General features: G+C 39.3%; 1 protein-coding gene and 2 long non-coding RNA genes across 4 annotated transcripts; 2 read left to right on the forward strand and 1 right to left on the reverse strand.

The window, feature by feature from the left end:
- Positions 1 to 2496: 2496 nt before the first annotated feature.
- Positions 2497 to 3759, reverse strand: LOC138123439 (uncharacterized). 2 transcript variants are annotated; one of them, XR_011156787.1, is made up of 3 exons: positions 3165 to 3759; positions 2687 to 3109; positions 2497 to 2629 (listed from the first exon to the last, which is right to left on the reverse strand). It is a non-coding gene; the product is annotated as an uncharacterized lncRNA (long non-coding RNA). The 2 variants fall into 2 exon arrangements; XR_011156786.1 differs by lacking the exon at positions 3165 to 3759 and having other exon boundaries at positions 2687 to 3158.
- Positions 3760 to 13434: 9675 nt separating this feature from the next.
- LOC138123314 (uncharacterized) lies at positions 13435 to 16382 on the forward strand. The gene is made up of 2 exons (XM_069037957.1): positions 13435 to 16036; positions 16154 to 16382. The coding sequence occupies exon 1, from the start codon at positions 13588 to 13590 to the stop codon at positions 14338 to 14340; it is 753 nt and encodes a 250-aa protein (XP_068894058.1). The 5' UTR covers positions 13435 to 13587; the 3' UTR covers positions 14341 to 16036; positions 16154 to 16382.
- A 2969-nt stretch (positions 16383 to 19351) lies between these two features.
- LOC138123509 (uncharacterized) lies at positions 19352 to 21399 on the forward strand. Its single transcript, XR_011156823.1, has 2 exons — positions 19352 to 20926; positions 20978 to 21399. It is a non-coding gene; the product is annotated as an uncharacterized lncRNA (long non-coding RNA).
- Positions 21400 to 21675: the final 276 nt, after the last annotated feature.

Genomic DNA, 21675 nt, shown 5'->3' on the forward strand with positions numbered 1-21675 from the left:
TCTTATGATTGCACTGTGGCTTCGGGTGTTCCTCAGGGTTCGGTTTTAGGCCCTTTACTCTTTGTTATATATATCTCGGACCTCAACTCTATTATCGACGTTGATCATGTATTCTTTGCTGATGATGGCAAATTATACGGTAACCCATCTTCGCAATTTCAATCCATCCAGGATAGTTTGGTAAAGATCTCCCATTGGTGTCGTGACTGGTTGATTCAGCTAAACATTGAAAAGTGTGAGGTCTTGCATTTGGGTAAGAATAACCCGCATCTCGCGTACGTTATTAATAATAAAAATCTGAAAGAGGTTGAGTCTCATAATGATCTGGGTGTGATTGTGAACCAGAATTTGTCGTGGTCCGACCATGTATGTTTCATAACAAAACGTGCCAACAGATCGAGTTATTTAGTGTTCAAGGTTTTTCGTCGTCTTGATTTTGAAACTTTCAAAAAATTATATAAAGTCTATATACGTCCTCTGCTGGAATATGCGAATGTGATATGGTCCCCTCACTTACAACGTGATATTGACACCCTTGAGAGAATTCAAAGAAGGGCTACTAAACGAGTCGCTGGACTTAGATCGATTCCATACGCAACTAGACTGCAAATGTTAGACTTGCCAACTCTCCAACACCGCAGAAGACGGGGTGATCTCATATGGACCTATAAAATATTGACCAACAACGATTCTGACGAATGACTTAATTTATTTGAATTCAACACAAACATCCATTTGCGCGGCCATCGATTTAAACTGAAAATTCAAAATTTTAAGACAAGTGTCAGAAGCCATTTCCTTCCGAATCGGGTTTTTACCGACTGGAACGCCTTGAGTGACGAAATTGTAAACGCATCCAACCCCAACATCTTTAAAAACAAACTTGATGCACACTTTCGATGACAAAGCAGATGCGATCAATTGAAATTGAAATTACGGAAATAGTTTACTTTTCCGTTTTGATCTGGGAGCTAAATAGACTTCGGTCTCAGCTCTATTTTACGTAATAATAATAATAATAATAATAATCGTCTGTCATTTTGACAGTTAGAATTTAGCAATACTCGATCCAACGTCCAACGTCAAACCTATTTAGGTTATCTACTTGACATGTTGGACATTAGTAAGCAGTTAACATAAAGCACGTAAAAACGTTACACTACAACATTTTTGAAAAGTTGATATACCTAACTATGACATTTTGCTGTCCTAGTTTTCACGAATTCAATAGTATCGGGTGTTTTTTTTTAATTTCACCGTAGTAGGTGTTGAAGAGTCGATGTGAACGCACCACTTGTGTAAAACGTCAGATTTAAATAGCTGATCGGTGATCCGTAACCCGTATAGTGCATTCACATTCGACTCTTCAACGCCTACTATGAGGTGAAATTTAAAAAAACACCCGATACATACTACTTAGGCCCGGTTGTATAAAGCGATGTCAAGTTCTTGTTAGGCTAGGGCCACACTACAGACTAAATAATCGGCCGATAATTTAGTCCTATTGGGTAGCTTCCGTGCCCACCACGTAAACTAAACTGTTTTCGATCAATCTGTCGGCCGACTACAATCGCTTTAGTGTGCGCACTCACATAAGTCCTCATACTTATTAAGCAACCAACTAAATTGTCGGCCGACGAAAAGTCTGTAGTGTGGCCATGATAGAAAGAAGACTGGTATACCCACTCACCGCCATTTTGAGAGCCAAATTTGGGACCAGCTGGAGCCCGCAAAATAGTTCATAAAAATTCGCTAGATGGCAGTGTCTGTTTCGGGGACTGTCACTGTTGAACTTTGTACGTTAAATTTTAAAGTTTCAAATATTAGACAATTTTGATTTTTGCTAAAAATGAAAAAGTGTGTGCTTTGTGGCAATATAAAATCTATAAATATGGATATATCCTTATTCAAAACTCATAAATGACAGTCCCTCGTACATACAGCGCCATCTAGTAGTAACTTTTGAAGCTCACACCTGGGGTGCTTTTTTGACACGCTTATTTATTAGAGAAGTATAGGGAAGTGGGCGTACCAGTTCTTATGTATATCGTGAGTGTGGCCCTAGCCTTAAAGTTAACATAATGTCAAGCGATCCAATTGGGGAATATTTAAAATTGGATTTGAATCAGCCAATCAAATAGGCAGGTTTCCGACTTGACGCATTGTTAGCTGACACGATGTTAACTAAGCTTTATACAACCGGCCCTTAGTAAATTTATTTGGTTATTTTGTGTATGACACAAAAATGTACCAGTAAATTTTCTGTGAAATTTAGTACCGTGTCACACTAGCTCTAAATACAGAGTGATCAACAAGAAACCAAATCAAGAGTGCTACCTCATCTTTTATTTTATCGAAACGTACGTCGTATACTAATCAGACACTTTTATATAATTGCTGTGCACTCGTTTTGTTGGTTGCCTACCTCTCAAAAATCTATTATTAATTGCCTTTATAAATTGTTTGTAATTCATGAATAATGGATTTAAAAGGAAGTTATTATTAATTATTATTTATTACTGATTAAGGAAAAAACACACAGTTACATAAAATTCCTTCATAAGGCATGTAATCTTTGGTTACAAAATTTTAAGTCATTATTTTTCAGAATTCTTTGTTTTGTTGTTTTCTGTAAGAAAAGTGCTAAAGTTATTATTCTCACATTTTTGGTTAATTGAGAACTTACTCGTATCTTTTCTAGCAGTTTAATTAAAACATTTAAATTATTCCAAGGTCAAAAAATAAGTTTTCACAAAAACTGCTCCAAATGTTCTCCATTGTGGTCCAGAAAGAGTCAAACTCGCCTCTCATATTTTCCAAAAACACTTATGAAGCTGTCAGGTGAAATGGACTGCCAAAATTCATTTATGGTGAAAATTTCTTTAAGGTAATGTGTGGGTTTTATTTCTTGCAACACACAAGGGAAACAAATTAATAGCCTCCTTCAAAATTTTTGCAATAAGTGCATTAACTCAATTTAATTTGCAGTCTTAAACGCCTTATGGAAGTTGAGGGATGTTCCTTGATAATTTGTCGAACATTTTGCACCATTTCTAAAATTTGAACTAAGGACTGACCTGACTTCTTCTTAATGATGGATTATGATTCACTAAAATTAGGCATTATAATTTTAAGACATTGATAAACTTGTTAATAACCAATACCATCTGGTTCAGACATTTGGCTTGAAATTCTTCAGTGTAAGGGGGTATAAAGTAAGGCCAGTCTTCACTTTCTTGTTTCACCCTCTTTCGAAAATAATCTAATAAAAATGCCTTCTCTTTAATGGTAAAACCCATTTTACAACTTATTCTGGGATAATTATTGCTTACAATTCCAATAAACGTCTGTAAATATTGCCGAAATCGAAGATTTGTTTTTTAGGTTAAATCACTTAAATTGTCAACAACAACAACCTTGAATTTTGAAATGTGACATTTAAACGAAACATCTCCGCACCAGTGGCGTCGCGTTTGGCAATAAAGCTGATAATTTACTTACTCTTACAAATGTAAAATGTTGCTCTTATTTATCTTATAAATTGTTTCCCTTATCTTATAATAATAATAAAATGCACAATTATAATTCCAACGTCTAAAATTCATGAGGTATGATTTATTATAAACTAGCGTTTGAGACCACAAATTGTCTACGGCCATGCTTTGAACGCTTATTTGCGTATGATTCTGCTACGACGTGACCGATAATTTGCAACGCTTGCTCTGATTTGGATTCTTGTTGATCACTCTGTATACATACTTATTTTATTAATGCAAGTGTTTTTGTTTAATTTGTAAAAAAATTCATTACCCTCCTTAGGGCTTCGCCGTAGTCGGGTAAAAAGGGCCCCTCAACAAATTTTGATACAGGGCCCATTTAGGACTAGCAACGCCACTGCCCTTAAAGGCTCCAAATCGCTTAAAACCTTTAAAATTAGCTTGACGTTTCGTTTTGACAAGTTGTGACATTTATCAAAATCACAAAATCACATAGGAGAAAATTCTCAAATTCTGACAGTGTCGAACAAAAAAAGTACTTTGAATCCTACCCTTAAATTTTTTTTTCCAACGTCAAGTCTGAAAATGACATTTCCATCACTCAATTTAAAGAGGAAAGTAGGCGTTTGCATCACATGTGAGGAAAGTAAATCACTTCCCTCACTAGTGGGGAAAGTAATAAAAAATAATTTGTTCCGCATTTAGGTACTTTCATTTAAATAACCTTCTGATATAATTATACAATTATTGTAAGAATTCTTTATTAACATATTTATTACATAGTTAACTTTTTTTTTTTATCGTATTATAAAAATTAAATGTACAATTTTCTGCATGAATTGAAACTCCAACTGTGTCTGATTTATTTGCTAAATAATGTGTGGATACAGAGCTCGACGTTGACGCCACATTAGCAATTCTGTTTGGTTTCTCGGATAAGTTATTTCCAAGTATTTTTGTAGCGATCGAAATTTTATTTTGAATTGAATTTTCGATATAGCCCTCTGCTACTGCCGAGGACTTCCAGCCTCCATGGCTTTTTAATGTGAGTAAGTCAGCTCCAGCATCTACCAACAAGGACGCTGATGTTCTCCTCCAATAGTGCCCCGTGTAAGAAGAAGCATCTGGAATTTTCAAGTAATTTGCAATAATGGCCGGGACTTTGGCAAATTTGTTTATTCCTACGGGTTGAACGGTACATTTACCCTTTTGATAGTTCACAAACAATCGTCGATGTTCTGTAAGAGGTAATCTTAGAGAATAGTTATTTGTATATCAAAGATGCGAATCGTACTTTGACGAACCGAGAGAAAAATTGTCGTCAAGGCCGCTTTCCGGCCGAGACAAGACAATCTCGAGGTCGTCAAAGGATTTCGTAGCCAAGGTGTACACAACATTTTGTGTGCAACCCGAAAATTTGTAATTATAAAATGAACAAGTAAAATTTCCTTCACTGTCAATAAAAATAAAGTCGGCCTACATGTCGCCATGTCGCTATGGAAACGACATAAATAAAACAATTCATTTTGAGAAAAATTGGAAAAATGTCGCAAGAAAATTACAACGTTTTTGTTCCGTCTATTTCGTCGGAGTTAAAAAATATTGCAGATTGTACAGTGTCCAATTTAATACCAGAAAAGTCCAAACGGCAGTACGATAAGTGTTACAATGACTTTAAAGAGTGGTGTAATACAAATAATGTGAAAACGGTGTCGGAGAATGTTGTTTTGGCTTATTTAATGGAAAAATCAAAAACTGTGAAAAGTTCAACTTTATGGAGCAAATATTCAATGTTGAAGCTCACGCTGAACATACGGGATGGCATTGATGTTACGAAGTTTCTGAAATTGGTACCTTTTTTGAAAAAAAGTCAGTTGGTTATCAGGCGAAAAAGTCTAAGGTATTGACACAAGACCAGATCAATTTATTTTTAGAAAAAGCTAGTGTTGAAAATTATTTATTGTGGAAGGTAAATATTAAGTTCTGTTACAATAAGCTGTATAATCTGCCCTTTTTTAGGTCATTTTAATCATGGGAATATCAGGAGCCATGCGAAGAGACGGACTAACCAAAATGTCTATCGATGACATCAAGGATGAACATTCTGTATTAATAGTGGCCGTTCCTGACACAAAAACTGGCATAAAACGAACTTTTACTGTCACCATTCCAGAATTTGACAGAAAAAATATGCAGCTCTTGTTCCGTGTACTCATCCAGAGTTAAAAAAATATTATAAATTGTGCAGTGTCGCATTTGAAACCTGAAAAATCGAAACAGCAATATAAAAAATGTTACAGTGCCTTGAGACTGATGTAACAAGAAGAATGTGAAACCGTGTCGGATAATGTTGCATTGGCTTACCTATTTACTGGAATTTATTTATTGTGGCAGGTAAATGTTAAGTTCTGTTATGATAAGTTGTATCATCTGCTCATTCATGAGGCGACCACTCCATTTGAAATTGGCGGGAACTTCAAACCGGATGAAAATTCTGTACTAATAGCGGCCGTTCCTGACACAAAAACTGGCATAAATCAAACTTTAACTGTACCCAATCCAGATTTTGTAAGATCACACCGCAAATATAGAGATAGATATGTTGTAATTGTGATAATAAATAAATATTGAAATGACTTTTACTTTTACGGCCGTCGTAAAGGCAACGGCTGCGAAATTCAATTTCGCGGCTTGCTCTAGGCACGCGAAGTGCTCATTTCGCGAACGGTTGCACACAAACATATTTTCTGTATATCTCAATCAAATTCAAATCATTTGTTAGTTCATTTTTCACTGCAACTACTGTGAATACACGACTTTTTCCTGTTTTAGAGTCCGGTAACACTGATTGGGTGTCTTGTATGTCGTCAATTGTCATATTTTTCAATTCGTCGCAGCGGCAAGCACCCGACAATCCAATAATTGCAATAACCTGCATAATTAAGAAAAAAATTATTAATGGAAATTAATGTAAAAATTAGCAATTATTTAGTTTACCTTCATTAAGAGGAATTCTTCATCATGGGCCGTTGATAAGAACTTGAATATTTGCTCTCTTGAAAATATTTTTGATTTTTTGGCCTTATAACCAACAGATTGTCTTTTTAGAAATTCAACCAACTTACAATATTTACTCTGCCCTACTAAGCTAAAAAGCAGAATCTCCGTCAAACATAATTTTCAGTTTTCAGCATTTAAAGATAAATATGTTAGGTCACTCTAAAGACAATAATGAAAAACTTACTTTCGTTCCAATTTTATTTTAAGGCAACAGAAGATAAAGCTTCCATATTGTAAACAGAAATTATACTATGTTTAATGGCGTTTTGTGGCTCTTACTGCTTTTTAGCTTAGTTGCGATCGGATTTTGGACGTGCAGAGTATTCAGCTAAATTGCAGTTAGGATTAATATATTTATTTTACATTTCCCGTTTGAAAGTACTAAAATTTTTAAATTTAAATTCTCATAGCATGCTGTGCAAAGCGAAAAAACAAATTTTCTTTAGATACGTCAAATAAGTTTGTCAATTCAGCGTTAGTTTCTAATGTCCGTTATATTTTGTCAAGTTTTGCAATGTTTGGTGTAAAATTAGTCAATTATAGTAATTCTTCGGATTCTGAAGGCTCGGAAGATATTCCTTTGGCTCGTTTACGCCAAAAACTCATAACTGGAAATGGAACCGAACAAATTCTTTCTGGGGCACTCCAAGAATTTACAAGAAAAGGAGAAGTGAGGAAAAGGAAACGCTACGAAAAATCTATGAAAGAGCGGCAAGAAGAGACTAATAGAAAAAAACTCCATCATTACGGTGTTAAAGAAGGATGTAAAAATTGTAAAAAGGAATGTAATCTCAATTTTGACAAAGCCCGTAGATTGGAATTAAACACTCGATATTGGAATATGAATTGGCAAGAGAGGCAAATACGGGGTGATCAAATAGGACTGTTTAAGTTGGTAACACTGAATTGTATTTTAAATCGTATAACAGGAGTAACTTTCGGTTGTTGATGGCTTGTCGTTGTTAATGCTATACCTACATCAGATATTTGTCAAATAAACCAACAAAACATACCCGGTTGCAGTGTTATAAATAACCAAAATATAAAATTTTCTTAATTGTACTGCCAACTTAAACAGTCCTTTTTGATCACCCGGTATATAGTGAGCGGCAAAAGTATGGAATAAATTCATTAAAAATTAAACAAAATGTTTTTCAAAAAAGTCTTTGGATAGGTCAATTTTTATTAAATAGAAACCCCCTATTTTTTTTCTTGATTCTGATGGCCCTTTTAATTGTCTAAACGCCAGTATAAAAATTTTGTTACCTTATATTAGGAAATTTTTGAGAAAAAAAAAAAATAAAATTGGAAAAAATAAATTTTATAACGATCAAAAACAAGTCAAAAACTGTGTACTTAAAATTATGGAATTAAATGTTCGAGTTGCGATCCCCAGCTTGTTGACAATAAGCAAGTTTATGAAGAAATTCCCCTGTTTTAGTTTTATCTAGTTTTATCCCCGCACCCAATCAAAATTAAAATTTCAATACGTTGTGTTTCTGTTAAATGAGTCATTTTCGAAAACGTTTTGTAAAACAAATAACACATACCAATGAAACTGACAGTAACATTTCACTGTTTGATTTACCTACTTGATTTTTTGACTTGCTTTTGTTCGTTATAAAATTTATTTTTTCCAACTTTATTTTTTTTTCTGAAAAATTTCCTTATGTAAGATAACAAAATTTTTATACGGCCATTTAGACAATTAAAAGGGCTATCAGAACCAAGAAAAAAAATAGTAGATTTCCATTTAAAAAAAGTATCGATGACGTCATCACCCGAAAACAAATGACTGCTTGGAACTTTCTTTGGTACTAAAACATGTATTTTTATAAACTAAAATTGACCTGTACAAAGATTTTTAATGAATTTATTCCATACTTTTGCCGCTCACTGTATGTATCTTCTAATGTGACAGCGTGTTTAATCCGAAGAAGACGTGGAACTGATGAGAGTAAACGACAGAAATCATTGAGATATTTTTTAAAAACTGAAACTGGATCAAGGATTCAAGTATGTAAAGTGTTTTTTTTGACAACGTTAGGGTATCATAAAAAAATGATCGAATTATTTCAAACAACTTGGGAAAATAGTAGTTTATTTAACGAGTTTGTGTGTAAATTGGGTCACGAGTGCCAAAAAAGGCCCAATTTACACACGAACGAGTTGAATACAACGTTTTTTTGTTCGACGAGCCTCTTAAAGGCTCCAAATAGCTTAAAATCTTTAAAATTAGCTTGACGTTTCGTTTTGACAAGTGTTGACATTTATCAAAATCCGTTCACATAGGAGAAAATTCTCAAATTCCGAACAAAAAAATATTTTTCATGAAGTAACGATTGATAAAAGAGGGAGACATCCAAAATACAATAAATTTGATTGAGAACTAATAAAGCAGCACGTGGAATCGTTTTCTCCGTCTATTTCTCATTATCGCCGGGAACATGCCCCTAACAGAAAATATCGTCCCAAGTGACTTAACAATTACAAAAATGCATAGAGATTTTATTCAAAAATATCCAAATTTGAAGTGTTCATATGACTTATATCGTGATTATATTACAAATGGCATGAAAATACGATTTATTTAATTAGGGAATGAGGAATGCGAGCAGTGCGAAATCTTCAAATTGCATAATCCTTGTCATAATGAGAAAAATTTGAACTTATTCGATTGCTCAATATGCTCTGACTGGAATATTCATCAAAAGAAAGCTTCCAAAGGACGTGAAAAATACAGACATGATTCTGAAAACATCATCAATTCGAACACCCTTTGCGGCTCAGCCGATCTTCAGAAAGTAATTATGTTGCCCAGATTAGAAATGTTCAAACGGGCAATATTCACACAAAGAAGGCTTTTAATGAAAGTTTTGTACCTCTGGGGAAGAAACCTAAGACCAAACCTTTTGCTTGCTTATGGAATGAATCCGTATTTGGGAGAAAAAAGGAAGATATTGTAAGCACGTTCCATGCGTTTTTAATTTACAATAGAGATTTAAAATCGTTCATCATCTGGTTAGATATGTAACTGTTCGGCTCAAAATAAAAACTGGACTCTATTTTCATATTTAACAAATATTATAAACTCATCTTTAATAGCCGCGGATTCAATAATACTCCGTTATTTTGAACCAGGGCATACTTTTATGTCTGCTGACAGTTTCCACCACCAAGTAGAGATGTCTCTAAGTAAAACCAAGAACGTCTACGATTTTACGGATTTTAAAGATTGTGTGCAGAGAGCTAACTCAGGCAAAGTAACTATCAAAAACATGGAACAAATGGATTTTTTCTGCTGGTTGGACCATACTTCATTATATAAATTGAAGCATTCAAACCCTCGACCTATATTAGGTGAAATGGTGGAAGTATCGTTTCGAAGAAATGAATATTTTTTAACTTATAAAAAAGGGACGTAGACGAGTTCCTCCCAGCTGTTTACACCACAGGTGGTCCGTACTTAGCTGTTATCTGTAAACGAGTTGCTCCCGCTTATTGTCGAAGGATTAAGGAAGGTGGTAGGTATAATGTAAAAATTTACATTTTTGAGTGCAATATCAAGGAATATTTACTAAATATTAAAATAAAATGTTTATTCTCAGGCATATTATTACAACATAGGTTTATTATGATAAGAAATTATTTGTACAAAATTTATTCTAGGGAGTATTCCATTTTCATAATTTCCTATTAATTTTTGTAATGTCTCCTTTTTGTTTCTTACGTCGTTTCTCAACTGTTTCGTTCCTCTGTTTGCAAATTGAATTTTGCTATACGTATGTTTGAAAACTAATAAGTACATCTAAAAAAGCAAAAATGGAAGGATGACTAGAATAAATAGTTATTTTTTGTTCGACACTGTCAGAATTTGAGAATTTTCTCCTATGTGAACGGATTTTGATAAATGTCACCACTTGTCAAAACGAAACGTTAAGCTAATTTTAAAGATTTTAAGCGATTTGGAGTGTCGGGGCGTAGAGCCACCTCCCTCCTTTCAGAACGAGAACCACCCCTGCGTGGGTGAAGACAGAGATTTGAGACGACAGTACCGAGATGGACTCAGGGTAGAACAGTCAGAGTCACAAGTCAGAAGTCATTTTTACCCAACATCTCGAGTACGGTCGTACGGTCCAAACAATTGTATAAATGTAAATAAACGTTTTACACAAAACGATACGGTGTGTCAGTTCACGCGCGCCTACAGTCAAACCAGTGAAGCCTCCATTAGGCCGAGCAAACCCAGGAGCCCCATTTGGTTCCGAACAAATTCCTAGAGCCCCCATTAGGCCCCAAACATGGAGCCTTTAAGGGGCTCGTCAAACAAAAAAACGTTGTATTCAACTCGTCAAATAAACTACTATTTTGTATTAAGTGCGCAAAATTATGTTTTTTGTTGGGGCATGAGAATGAGTTTTTGCTCGAGACCGTCAGATCGAGACTTCAAACTCATTCGAATGCGCCAACAAAACAATCATCTTTCGCACGAAATACAAACACTATTTTTTCTACAACCGCATTTTAAAATTTTTTAATTTTTAAATTTTTATATAATTTTCCTTGGATGCTAAAATTATTGTCAAAAAATACATACTTTGCGACTTGATAACGATGCATAAATGTCACGTTTTTTTGACGGTTGTAGGAAAAAATTATTTTTGAAATGTACTGTAGTGACCCAGTTTAAAATTTAAATTTTTATTACCGGTACCACTAAGGTACTATATCTTTCGAAGGTAGCGCCATTCCGCTCCACAATTTTTTGCCTGGAAATTAAAAGAGAGGACATTATTGGTAATTCCCGTAAGTGTGACAAAGATAGAAGTATACACAATTTTAAGGGATGTTTGTATCGAGTCAGACAGATTCTATTTTTGTCACACTCACAGGATTTATCGATAATGCCATCTCTTTTAATTTCCAGTCAAAAAATTGTGGAGCGGAATGGCGCTACCTTCTAAAGATATAGTACCTTAGGTACCACCACGAGAGCGCGCCTTAGTACTAGCGGCTAGACTAGGTACTAAGGGATGGGGTTGGTAATCCTGGGGAGTGGACAACGCGGAAAGCGGAAATATAGCGGGGATGAAGCGGTCTCTCGCGCGCGTGGTGGAAGGGGGTAGGTCACTTTTGTTTGTTTTTCGAAACGAAGACACCTTGCGAAGAGCGATCCAGTTTCTCAAATTTGTAAGTTAAATCTGACTCAATTTCACTTCCGTCCCGAGTAGATATTTGTGTCCCCGTGAGGAATTCGACGTTTTTCATTCACCTGGATAATTTATTCCACGTTCGTTGGCTTTTTGTTTTTTTTGTTTTTGGGACCAGGACCACGTGGTAAGGGTCTTGTTTCAGAATTCGCAGAATACAACGACTGATTATTTCACTTTTATTTGTTCGCGAGCGTGGGGTCGATCACGTGGTTGAGTTATCGCCTCTCGCACACGAAAGGAAAATTGTAAATATTAAATTCTGACATGCTAAATTCACAAATTTGTTAAAATCATAATTTGTTCGTATCGGAAGAAAAGTTTGTGTCATGTAATTGGGAAAGCAGTTTAGAGCGACATCAGCGTTCGTTTCGTCACGGGCTGTAATAAATGTTCCGCACTTCGATAGGCATTGATTGGTGATTGGGACTATGTAGATCACTGCACGTTGTAGTTTCGTTCGCTCAGCATAATTCCTTTTCTTTTTTGTTTGTCCCCTCCGAACCTACGCGTGAGATTCACGTCCACACATGGAAGTTGTGTGTCTTGTCCCCTCCGAACCTACGCGTGAGATTCACGTCCATACATGGAAGTTGTATGTTCCTTCATCTCCCTTCCGGCCGGCATGCGGATGTAGAAATAGGGCGCGGGGGTGTCGCATGCGTTAGAGGTTGTAGGAATGGTCACACATGTACTCTGTAGTTGTTGTCTCTCCATTTAAACGGCTCGTGACGAAATCGCGCGTCCCCGTATCTTAACTGTACCGAAATTAAATGTTTGATTGTAATTAGTGTTTAAGGAAAATTTGTTATGAAGTTTGAAAAGATTTCGCCTTTGGGATACCGTTTACGGGGGTTTTATCGGTCCCGTTTTGCAATAACCGTGTTTTATAATTTGTTTATTTTGGTATTTTGTCGGAAAAAATTCGTTCATTCACCTTAATTCAAAAATCCACTCTGTCGGTTCGTTTGGCGTATGCGAGTACAACGTGAGATTTGGCATTGTGTCTAATTTCTTGTTTGTCTTTATTTCTTTAAAAATTCATTGTTTGCTATTTCGATTTTGGTAAATTATGTATTTTGTGTTGCATCGTTTAATGCTGTTTATTTGTGTACAGTGGCGAGCACGGAATTTCGCACACATTGGACATTTCACCGACATAATTTTATTAAAATGAGATACTGGCGGCAGTTTCGTGACAGTTTATGAAATGAAATAAAAGTTTGGCGTCCTCCACACCTAGTTGTTTCATTTCTATCGACACTCTTCCAACTGGAACCCTCATCGTTTGCATTCCGAACCTTTTTTCCGCCAAAAGAAAATCACAACGTAGGGCTCCTCCGATTCGATGACGATCACGACCACATTTGTTACCATTTTGCGCAGGTTCAAATATTTGGCGGAAAAAGTAATGTATTCAAATGCAAATGCAAATTGCGTGAGATCCTTGTGAAGAGAGTCGAGTTTACATTTTCGTTTCTTTGTTTGCCTGTTTTGTGCCTGTCCATGTACTATTCCGGACACGGAATCTTGGCCAACATTTTTTTGACATTTCTAAAATAAATGATGTAAACCAATCATTAGTGTCATTAATAAATGACAATTATTAAAAATCACTTTGAAGTTTTTATTGTGGCATCAAAACAGAAGGGAAATAGCATTATCGAGTCAAAAGTTGGGTTATATTCAATAAAGGCCACTTCACACATATTTGTCAGTTAAATGTCAGTTGTGGCCAAGATTCCGTGTCCGGAATAGTACTCACCTCGCAGGGGGCGCAGATTCCCCTTGTGTGTGTTTTGTTGTAGAGGACCACCACGATGGAAGCCGGACGTAGACGCGGAAGAGGAAGGGTGCTTAGGCCCAGGGGCAGGGCCCCAGCCACCCCGCGGAACCGTGCACGACCACGAGCGGATGACACCACGATAGCGCTGTTACGCCAACAGCAGGAAATCATGACGCAGATGGTGGAGCAACAACGACGCACGAACACGGTGATCGAGCTACTTGCGATGAGACTCGTCCAGGTACCAGAGGCAGAAGCCCGTGCCCCTACACCACCGCCGATTGAGGTCCGACCTCCGACACCGGCCCCACCAGGACATGAGGTACCTGAGCCACAGGGGGAGCTTGTCGTGCCACCACGTACTCCCGACCGAGCACCGGACCCGGAAGCCCAGCCAGAAGCCGCGGATTGGCGTCGAATTGCACTTGCAATGACCACCAGCGCAGCGAAAGCTGCAGGACGACGTCCAACTTTTGCAGGTTTGGACACGGAGAACCCGGCCGAATTCTTGGAGGAGTATGAGCGGTACTCCACGGACGCCCAGGTACCTCCGGAGAAGAAGTTGTCGGAGGCAATACGATGTCTCCGCCAAACAGCGGCCCGTTGGGCAAAGTTCCACCAAGGTAAGTGGCGAAGCTTTCAGGAATTTAGCGTCGAATTTCTTGCTACCTACTGGTCGGCGGGTCGACAACTGGCGGTTCGAGCGCGGGTTTTAAGCCAGCGCTACAACACGGCCAAAGGAGACTCGACTTCTTCATGGAGCAGGCCACCCAGTTGCGCACATTGACACAGCCCATTCTGGAGTGTGTAATGGTGGAGGATCTGATGCGACTCTTTCCGGAGAACATCTCGCTGCTGTTCAAGTCGGAAAAGCCACGCGGCGAGATGTCAATGCAAGAGGCCCTGGACTTCCTGGAGCGCCAGTCTGTGCTACATCCTCCAAAACGTCCACGAACAGAGTTTGCCTCACCAAACCGAACGTGGGAGGCGCCACATCGGGCAGGACCGACACCACAAGCGCCACCACAAAGGATGGTTGCGTCTACCGCCATCGGAGAGACGGAAAGGGCGCTCAACCCATTCTCGGTGCGGAAAAAGTAATGTATTCAAATCATTACAGTACAGATGATAATTACCACCCCTGCAATGCGGTCTAATCCCCAACCCTTCACTACCTGCATCCAAGATTAGGATCTTTTGGGTACCGGGAGGAACTCGACTCCGCCGATAAAAAAGACTTCGATGATACCTCATATTACAAACTTGACTATTTGAAAATGAAATCTATGAAGTACAAAAGTTTTGTACTACCCAACCATATACCTCATCCAAGGGGTATAAGCGAGGAAAGGAAAAACGCTATTTGCAGAAATTTATTGTCCATCAAACCACCGATTCGACATGCTTTTTGGCAAAATTTACCAGTGTATGATAGCGCAGTTGATCTAAGATTTACCGATGAAGATTAAATTTACCCTGAATATTTTTGTAATAGAAGTTATTGTGGTCTATTATGTGTTTTTTTTTGCACTTCATACAAAAATTGGTGTACACTGCTTTTTAGCTTAGTAATTGCATTATTTTTGGCATATACTGCAAACAGAATTAGGCGATAAAAATGTTTGTGGATTAACTTTTTGCTTTACGATTGCTTCTCATAAGGCCAAAACGCACTACAAAACTACAGACACATTTAGCCCATTTTTATATAAAACTGGAGTTACTGCTTTTTCGCTTAGTAGGGCAGTACTAATGTCAACATTATTTTTGACAACCAAGCTTGCTTCCAGCATCGAATATCGTGACCATAAAGTCGATGATTTTTGCACTTTGGCTTGTTCCGACATGTACCCCAAAACTACCGACTCTGAAAAGCTTTTGATTTGAGAGGTAACAATTCCAAAGTTACCAAGTTCCCTGCTTCTTTTACTTCTGGTGGAGTATTTGGTAAACCTTCATCACTATCTACTTCCATCACTATTTCAATTATTCTTTAGTTTTGGAAAAAACACGGCTCGACATTCAATAAATGTGAGCATGGAAACGTGATTTTCAAATTTTAAATTTTACTTCTATGTTGATTTGTATAAAATAATAAATACCTATGCAAGATAAACCGAAAAACTCTTGACGCTGGAAAAAATAGTATGTTACATACGTGAGGAAAGGTCCATTGCAAAACTTGAATGATTAGATCAACTCGCTATCGCTCGTGATCCAATTCTCATTCTCGTTTAGCAATGCATCCCTTTCCTCACTTATATAACAATATACAGGGTTATTATAAATGTTTGTAGTCAACGAGCCCATGAAAACAAATGAAATTTTTTCTTTTGCCGTTCCATAGTTCAATACGAAAATGATACGAAGTAGATTATTATTCTTGACATTAGGAGGTTATGTTTACCTTCAAAAAATTCTTTGAATTATTAACCACAACAGTGAAGATTCGTTTAAAGAGATTGTTCCAACGTTTTAATACCGTGAGTAACAGTGACTTAAATCCATCAAGACGGGATTTGTTATCAAAGTGAATTTTAAAGTTCATATAGTTCAATCCATCTCATACGGACAATAAAATTTAATTTTCTCTATTTCAGTTTTGTAAACTTATCCACTGGTGTTTAACCACAGGTGTGTAGAACTGAATTGTTGCTGTTAAATTATTCAATGGGTACTGAATCATTTTTGTTTTAAAAGTTTCGAGGAAACAATGTTAAGTACCACAAGATTCCAAAACTGTTGATGGAAAATGAGAGAATGAAATCATTGTAAATAGACATTTTATTTATGTGTTATATGGCAACAAATTAAAGCTATTTAACTGTCCAGCAAGGTTTTATTGTTGTTAATGTGCATTAAATGATTTCCAATGTTATAATGTGGAGGAGCAGGATACACAAGATGGGCGACGTCAGACAGGTGCATGTGTTGATCCAATCTGGAATAGTTGTTAATGAAATCAACAACAAATATGGAAGAGGAGGTATACTTATTAGTTCTAACGTCTCCCTGAGTACATCAGGTTATGAACTTACAGCAGGACCACAAGGGCGTAGTAAAGGGGGAGGGCAGGTGATCCCGGCCTACCCCAGAATCCTTCTGGCCCACTCCAGAATAAAAGTAAAACACATTAAAAACAAGATACATCTGCAGTATCTATCTATCATCTGTCTGGTTTAAAGTCTGGCCCACCCCAGCAAAAAATCATTGCTACGCCCTTGCAGGACCATGCCTTGTTGGAAAAGAATGACAAATCCAAAGTTCTGTTATCATTTAGGTTGTTTAAAAACCAGCTGCAATATGCAACACGACATGGATAATCTGCTGGTTTCAGTTCTTGAAACAATGACATTTTATAAGGGTGCAAATTTAATCTTTTCTTCACAATTTTCTGACATGTGCTCAGTGCTACACCTGACTGTGCTGACAGCAATGATGTTCTGGGATTTTGTTCCATTCTCTCTCTCAAAACTTCACCAACTTGAAGCCTTCTCGATGACTTTTCCTTTGAAGCATCTCTAGTTTTGTCTATTCACAATCCATCGAATGTGGGTCATTAAAGATTGTTCCTCTATCTCTAAATTAGGAAACTTTGCGAGATATTGATCCTTACATGATTGCATTCTGTTTTCATCTCGTACACCATTTTAATAAAATGAAATAATAATGAAAGTAGTCTGTTCCACGGTGTACCCCATTGCAATCCTAAAAATCAAAATGTGTTTAGGAGAAACTGATAATTAGAAGAGAGAATTTGGAAGAGAACAGTTAACCTGAAAATAAATTTACTTGAAACTTACAGAATTTTACTAACCTAACTGTGACGATCACTTCCGGTGGTGACGTCACGGGATGCAATTTGACGCCGGTCGGTCGCGGTATGCCTCGAGCGCCAGTCCCTTTTTTCGGCTGTGGTGGGACGCCACACGGCCGGGGTAGCTCTGCGGAGTGACGGCGTCCAGGGGTCAGCTGTCAGGGCGCGGGGTAAGGGGGGAAACAAACAAACAGTCGTCGCCAAACCTTTATTTACACTATGTACAAGGGGGACCACTTGGTGAAGGCGAGATCCTCCGGGGATGGTGCCCGTGACCTGGGGGATGTCCTCGGCGGCAAGGAAGATAAGGGGTTGTTCGTACTTACGTCGGTCGGCCCTGGAACTTCCTCTTGGCGGCGTGATTCCTCTTGGCGGCGTAGCGAGAGAACCGGTCGGGGTGTGACGGGGCTGTGGGGGTGTGACGGGATCCGGGGGGGAATTGGGGGAGGCCTGGTTCGCTCACTAGGGGAGCGAACGGGCCGGAGACAAGGGATGAGCGGGATGACCTGGTTCGCTCACTAGGGGAGCGAACGGGCCGGAAACAGGGGATGAGCGGGATGACCTGGTTCGCTCACTAGGGGAGCGAACGGGCCGGAAACAGGGGATGAGCGGGATGACCTGGTTCGCTCACTAGGGGAGCGAACGGGCCGGAAACAGGGGATGACCTGGTTCGCTCACTAGGGGAGCGAACGGGCCGGAAACAGGGGATGACCTGGTTCGCTCACTAGGGGAGCGAACGGGCCGGAAACACAGGATGAGCGGGATGACCTGGTTCGCTCACTAGGGGAGCGAACGGGCCGGAAACAGGGGATGACCTGGTTCGCTCACTAGGGGAGCGAACGGGCCGGAAACACAGGATGAGCGGGATGACCTGGTTCGCTCACTAGGGGAGCGAACGGGCCGGAAACAGGGCATGACCTGGTTCGCTCACTAGGGGAGCGAACGGGTCGGAAGTCGGGGGTCGGAAGCGGAGTCGGAGGTATATTGGGAGCCGGTTCGGAGCTGGTGCTAGGAGTCAGGTGGATGGTCGGACTTGGGATCGGAGTCGGAAGGTGCTCGGAATGGAATTGTCCTATGCAGGCTCTGCGCGGGCCTTTTATTGCCTCGATGGCTGCGCGCGGCCGTTGACTCGCGGCTGTGGCGGTGGGGGAGCTCTGTTCAGCGCGGAGTCCGGGTATTGTCGGCCGGAAGAAACACGGGTTCCGGGGCGGATTCGGTGGACACGGTTGAGGTAGCCGGCTCCGCGCTAATTTTCTGGCCCGGCTCGGAGAAAGAACGGAATTTTTCCGGCACCGGGAGCGTTTCCTAAGTAACTTCGTTACACACCCCTCCTTCTTCGGAAAAGGAGGGTCGCGCAGCGTCGCTCCTTCTGAGGGTTCTTCCTCCCGGTGGGGCGGGGTCGGACGGCGGGGTTTTCTTCTCCGGTGGGCTTTCCGGTCGGTGGCTCCTTCCTTGCGTCGGCGGTGATCCAGGTTGAGACGGCTGACTGGGAATCGGGTTCTCTCGGGTTGGTGAAACTTGAAACGGAAGTCTTCTTCCACCTTCCTCGGCTCCTCCCTCAGGTACGGCCTGATTTCCGGCTTCCTGGGGGGGGGAAGGTCATTGAAACGGCGGTTTACAAAATTAAAACATCTATTCTTCAGGTACGAATCAGTCTTCTCGGTTTCTTGGAAAATTAAAATAAGGACGGTTTCTTGAAAAGAGAGAGAAAAAAAAATCAAAACGGTTTCTTGGAAAATTAAAATAAGGACGGTTTCTTGAAAAGAGAGAAAAAAAAATCAAAACGGTTTCTTGGAAAATCTTGTTAAATTAAAGGTGTCTTCTTGTTGCCGGTGGTGTCCGGGCTCAACGGCGGTTGTGGCGGTGTTGGCGCCGGCGGCGGCCGCACAGTGGGCACGGCGCTCGCTCCGGAGTTGCCGGGGGTTCCGGGGGCTCTGGGGTGCTCCGACAGGGCGGGCCGGCGGCTCGGGGAAGAGGGGCGGCCGGGGGTCGGGGGCATGGGCACTCTCGGGACATCAGCCCCATTGTCCCGCAGCGGGAACAGAAGAGGACCGAGGGGGCCCGACAGTCGCCGCGAGAATGCCCGGGGACACCGCACCTCCAGCACAGGGACTCAGGGCGAGGGAGCCGCGGTGCCTGGAGGCTGCGCCCGTAGGGGTTGTCTTCCGTCCAGTGATCTTCGACCTCGGTGTCGGTCCGGTCGGGGACTGAAGCTCGGGCCGGGGTGAAGTCGCTGACCGGGACGGTGGGAGTTCCTCGGTCTTCCTCGCTGGGGCTTCTGGGTCGGGTTGGCGCTTGTACGAGCCGTGTCACAGCGGCGGGCTGGGGGACTGGCAGCCTGGCTGGTGGGCTGGGGTAAGTAACTTCGTTACATAACCTTGATCACTGTTGTATACTCATCGTCGTCGTCTGTGGTCTTAACACTCTTAACTTTTACTAAAGACTTATTTTGATTCGAAGGAAAAAAATGCGGTAATCAAGTGATTTGACATTAACAGCGACTTTTACCGTTTCAGTTGGTCAGGAGCTCACTCATACCAATATTCCACTAGATACAGTGCACAATCGAAACAAGGCGGCACAAATTCATGGCCTACTTGGACTACAAACATTTATAATAACCCTGTACTATCGTGCCTTCAAAAATAATTATATTTAGAGTAGGCGTTGACTACGTTTTAATTCTGTTAACAGTGTAGATAAATTCGTAGGCAACCAATTATTCTCCGGAGTTACACAGGTTGCATAGTAAGTTTTGTCCCAATTTCATCTTAAAATTTTGACATTTGACATTCGTTCTCTTTCCTGTTTTCAAATTGAGTTGTGTTTGTGATTTTATTCGTTTTATTCCTCGTCTTGCGTACAAAAAATCAGTTCTTGTCAGAACTAAAACGAAATCTGCGTCAGTGTTTTACTGTTTTTCGACAGTTTTGTGAACAATGGCTTTCACTGAACAACATAAAGTCTTCATGGTAATCTGATGGTAATATCTTACTTTCGAAATGGTATGAAAATCGATGGAGTTTGGCAGTATTCCCTTGCGTTATGTATGGAAGATTTTGTTGAAGAATTTCCAGACATTGCAGTGGAATATACGCAGTTTCGACAAACATTAAACATTTCCTTAAAGAATTTTCAAGAAAATGGAACTCCATAAGTGATTGAAGAGGCGAGACAAGCAATGGAAGAAGCCCCAGGCACTTCAAATGAGCATTTATCACAACAACTTGGTGTGTCTATTGGTACCTGTCATTCAATTGTGAAAAAAGATCTTCACCTATTTCCCTACCGTCTCACATCTGTTCAAGAATTACATCCAGTTGATCTCCCCCAAAGATTAGAATATTATCAATGGTTTCTGAATACTTTAGATGTTCACCTTGATAAAACCTTTTACACTGATGAAGCCTAAGTGGATATGTCAACTCTCAAAATACAAGAATGTGGAGTTCAGAAAATCCACATTTTTTCATTGAAACACCCCAGTACCCCCAGAAAGTAGGCGTTTGGGCTGCTATTAGCCAACACAGAATTATTGCTCCAATCTTTCTTGAAGGTAACAATTGTAATAATGTTTTAGTAATTAAATAATAATCAATGTTTTTAGGAAATATCAATGCTCCATTTTTATAACAACGGAATTATAAGCCGTAATACACCAAACAACTGCCCCCCTAGATCATGTGATTTCTTCTTGTGGCCACACATCAAAAATTCAATTTACACAACACCCATAAATGATTTGGCAGAACTACGAAATAGGATAACACAGAAAATTAATGAAATTAATAATAATCCTATTGTTTTAGAAAATGTAACTAATGCAATTAGATGAAGGACTAGGTTGTGTTTACAAGAACAGGGTGCACATTTTCAACACTTACTCTAAATTATGTATAAAATTGTTATCTCCTGTTGTGTGAGGTTATGTGCAATATTTAATTTACAATTCTTATTAGTGTTCACAGCAATGTTAATGTTATGTTTTCTTTTATGGTTTAAAGAAATAAATGAATTGATACGACTAAACTATTTGTCACTTTGCTTAAGGTGGGTATTTTCAGACTGTCTGTTTAGTTCCATGTTCAGTTTCAGTTTTCATTCAATATAAATACTGAAACTGAATGGAAAATATGAACTAACCGTGTAACATCCTATTTACTTGTTCCTTTTATGTTAACAGTTACTTGACTTTGGTGCTTTTGAAATTTTGCGATCTTATTCGACTTTCCATTCGAATTTGGGGTATTTTTCTGCTGAAGATTAACTAAAATTTGCAGCAATGCCTCACAAAGATTTCGAAAG

The sequence above is a fragment of the Tenebrio molitor genome, chromosome 1 (assembly GCF_963966145.1).
Source record: "Tenebrio molitor chromosome 1, icTenMoli1.1, whole genome shotgun sequence".
NCBI lineage: Eukaryota > Metazoa > Arthropoda > Insecta > Coleoptera > Tenebrionidae > Tenebrio > Tenebrio molitor.